The sequence below is a fragment of the Megascapheus bottae genome, chromosome 28 (genome assembly GCF_031878675.1).
Source record: "Megascapheus bottae isolate mThoBot1 chromosome 28, mThoBot2.hap1, whole genome shotgun sequence".
Taxonomy (NCBI): domain Eukaryota; kingdom Metazoa; phylum Chordata; class Mammalia; order Rodentia; family Geomyidae; genus Megascapheus; species Megascapheus bottae.
In genome coordinates this window covers 17,784,322-17,787,003 of record NC_143536.1, presented here as the reverse complement: position 1 = coordinate 17,787,003, position 2,682 = coordinate 17,784,322, and the positions used below count along the sequence as shown (strand labels likewise).

General features: G+C 47.5%; 1 protein-coding gene across 1 annotated transcript; it reads right to left on the bottom strand.

The window, feature by feature from the left end:
* Positions 1-228: 228 nt before the first annotated feature.
* On the bottom strand, positions 229-2,312 carry Vpreb3 (V-set pre-B cell surrogate light chain 3). The gene is made up of 2 exons (XM_090320220.1): positions 2,178-2,312; positions 229-662 (listed from the first exon to the last, which is right to left on the bottom strand). Exons 1-2 carry the CDS (start codon positions 2,227-2,229, stop codon positions 340-342), a joined length of 375 nt encoding a protein of 124 aa, XP_090176346.1. The 5' UTR covers positions 2,230-2,312; the 3' UTR covers positions 229-339.
* Between the last annotated feature and the right edge of the window lie 370 nt (positions 2,313-2,682).

Below are 2,682 nucleotides of genomic sequence, written 5' to 3'. Positions count from 1 at the left end.
CATATGAGCTGAAGGTGGCTAGAGCTGCTTCCTTTTCCTCCCAGCACTTTAAGGTCAGTGGAAAGACAAGCCACCAGACTGAGTCCTCGGGGAATAGAGGCAAGGCAGGGCCACTTCCCTGGGGGTCTCAGGTGCTTCCTGTTTGACAACAAACCCTACAGTTCACACCCCACACACTCCCAGACCAACCGATGACTTTTCAGCCAGCATCACATGGCCCCTATAATGACTGTTGCTGATATCTTGACTGTGATTAACCCATTTTACAAAGAAAGGAAGCAAGACTGAGAAAGAGAATGGCCCAAAGTCAAGGGCAGAGAAGAGATTCATCCCATATCCCTAGAGATCAAGACCATAATAAACAGAACAGTAGTAATCTGCATCATCCTCAGGCTGCACAGGACTGATGGTCAGGACACAAGCATTGTGGACTGTATCCTTGGCAACCCAGAATCGATCAGGAATGTCATCAGGCCGATGGTGGTCCTCGTCTGAATAGTAGTAGAGAAGGAGGCGAGGGGCACTGCCTGGCCGCTGCTGGTACCAGGACACACCATAATCCAAAATGGTGGTATGCTGGGAGCTGAGTCTGCAGGAGAGTTGAGCCACTTGGCCTGGGAAGACCATCAGTGCATCCAGCTGGGCTAGGACTGGCTGTGAGACTGAGAGAAATAGATCCACTTAGGCCTGACCTGGTCATCTTTTCTACTGCCCTTGCCTAGGAATGCTTGTGATATAGAAGCCCCCCAATCTTGTGCCCCTAAATACTTGGAGCATAGCCCACAGACTTTTCACTTACCTTAGACTACCACTTCCAAAGGCCACTGTAATGGGATCAACCCTGTTTTGGCATGGAAGGTCTGATTCCATGTAACTTGGAGTTTCTCTCTCTCTTTGCCTTCATTTCCCCCTAGGATGAGGGCTTTGGAGTTAGTAACCCCCTAAGTCACTGTTAGTTCCACATTCTTAAGAATCCACATTTAGGCTGGGAATGTGGCTCAGTGGTAAAGTGCTTGCCTAGCATGCATGAAGCCCCAGGTTTGATTCCTCAATAACACATAAAAGAGAAAAAGCCAGAAGTGGTGATGTAGTTCTAGTGGTAGAGCACTAGCCTTGAGCAAAAAGAAACTCAGGGACAGTGCCCAGGTCCTGAGTTCAAGCCCCAGGACTAGAAAAAAACAAACAAACAATAATCCACATTTAAAGCAGGGGCAAGTTGCTCATGTCTGTAATCATAGCTATTCAGGAGTCTGAGAACTGAGAATCTCAGTTCAAATCCAGCTCAGAAAAGTTCATGAGAGTCATCTCCAATTATCCACAAAAAATCTGGAAGTGGTAGCCGGCTAGCCTTGAACCAAAAACAAAAACAAAAAAAAAGCTCAGCACCCAGGCCCCAAGTTAAAGGCCCCAGTACCAGCAGAGAGAGAGAAAGAGAGAGAGAGAGAAACAGAGACAGACAGACAGACAGACAGAGACAGAGAGAGACAGAGAGAGAGAGAGGAGAGAGAGAGAGAGTGCACATCCAGTTAATAAATTAATATTCAAGGGCCTGGAGTTTAGCCTAGTGGTAGAGTGCTTGCCTAGCATGCACAAAGACCTGGGTTCAATTCCTCGGTACCACATACATAGAAAAAAGCCAGAGTGGTGCTGAGGCTCAAGTGGTAGAGCTCTAGCCTTGAGAAGTCCAAGGATAGTGCCCAGGCCCTGAACTCAAGCCCAGGACTGGCAAAAAAAAAAAAAAGAAATTAATATTCAGACATCCTTTGGGTCCCTTGGCTACGCACTCCCCTCATTCTGAAAGCTATTTCAAACTTCCTAGACTGCATTATCTATTTATTCAGCCTCAGGCCACTGGCTGCTGGGAACTTGCTCAAGGTTAGGTTGCCTTGGAGGCCCTTTGGGGGTAAGGAGCAGCCCATACTAGCTGAAAAATGATTGGGTCTAGTCTCCTCAGAAGCCCCAGAGAGTCCAAAGGCTAATACAGAAAAGCAACTTATCCTGGGTCAGTGGCAAAACTTCCTAAAGTCAAGTCTCCTTTCTATCTCAGTGCCCCTGTCAGACACTCCCCACTATCCCTATTGTGATTCCTTATCAGAGCCTTTTCAGGCCAGAGCCAACCACCATAAGCTACCGCCTCCCCTGCCCCACTCAGTGAGACAGGCCAAGGGAGTACTCACCTGCCAGGAAGGCTCCCATTGAAAGGAGGAAGAGGTTCTGGGTGCAGGTCATGGCCAGAGCAGAGAAACAGGCAGGGAGTTTATTGAGCTATGCTCCAGGTACTGAAAGAAACAGAACTGGGGAGACTGTTGGACCACAATAGAGCATGCAAATCAGCACCGTGACTGTGGAGGGAAAGATGTGGCTGGAGCCAAGGCAGACCCTGTCTCCCCAGATGTCCTGACACATGGGTCTTGGCACATGGGCCTTGGAGATCTGAAGCCTGAAAATCCACATATGCAGTTTTAACAGGAAGTTGGAATCTTTCTCTTCCTCCTCTTCCTTTTTCTCTCCTGCTTCTTCTTATACTGGGCATCAATTCAGGGCCTCAGATAGGCTAGGCAAATGCTTTCATCTCCAGCCTCAAAATCTGCTTTTAAATTGAGGTCTAACTAGCATACAAGAAAGTACACAAACCTTAATTACCTAATCTCATATTACATCTTGTATTACATATTGCATATA

What these genes read in the sequence shown, in the direction of transcription:
- Vpreb3 (XM_090320220.1), bottom strand. Translation starts at nt 2,229, where the DNA reads ATGACCTGCACCCAGAACCTCTTCCTCCTTTCAATGGGAGCCTTCCTG. An exon ending in AATGGGAGCCTTCCTGGCAG is followed by an intron (nt 663 to 2,177) that starts GTGAGTACTCCC and finishes TATTTCTCTCAG; the next exon opens with TCTCACAGCCAGTCCTAGCC.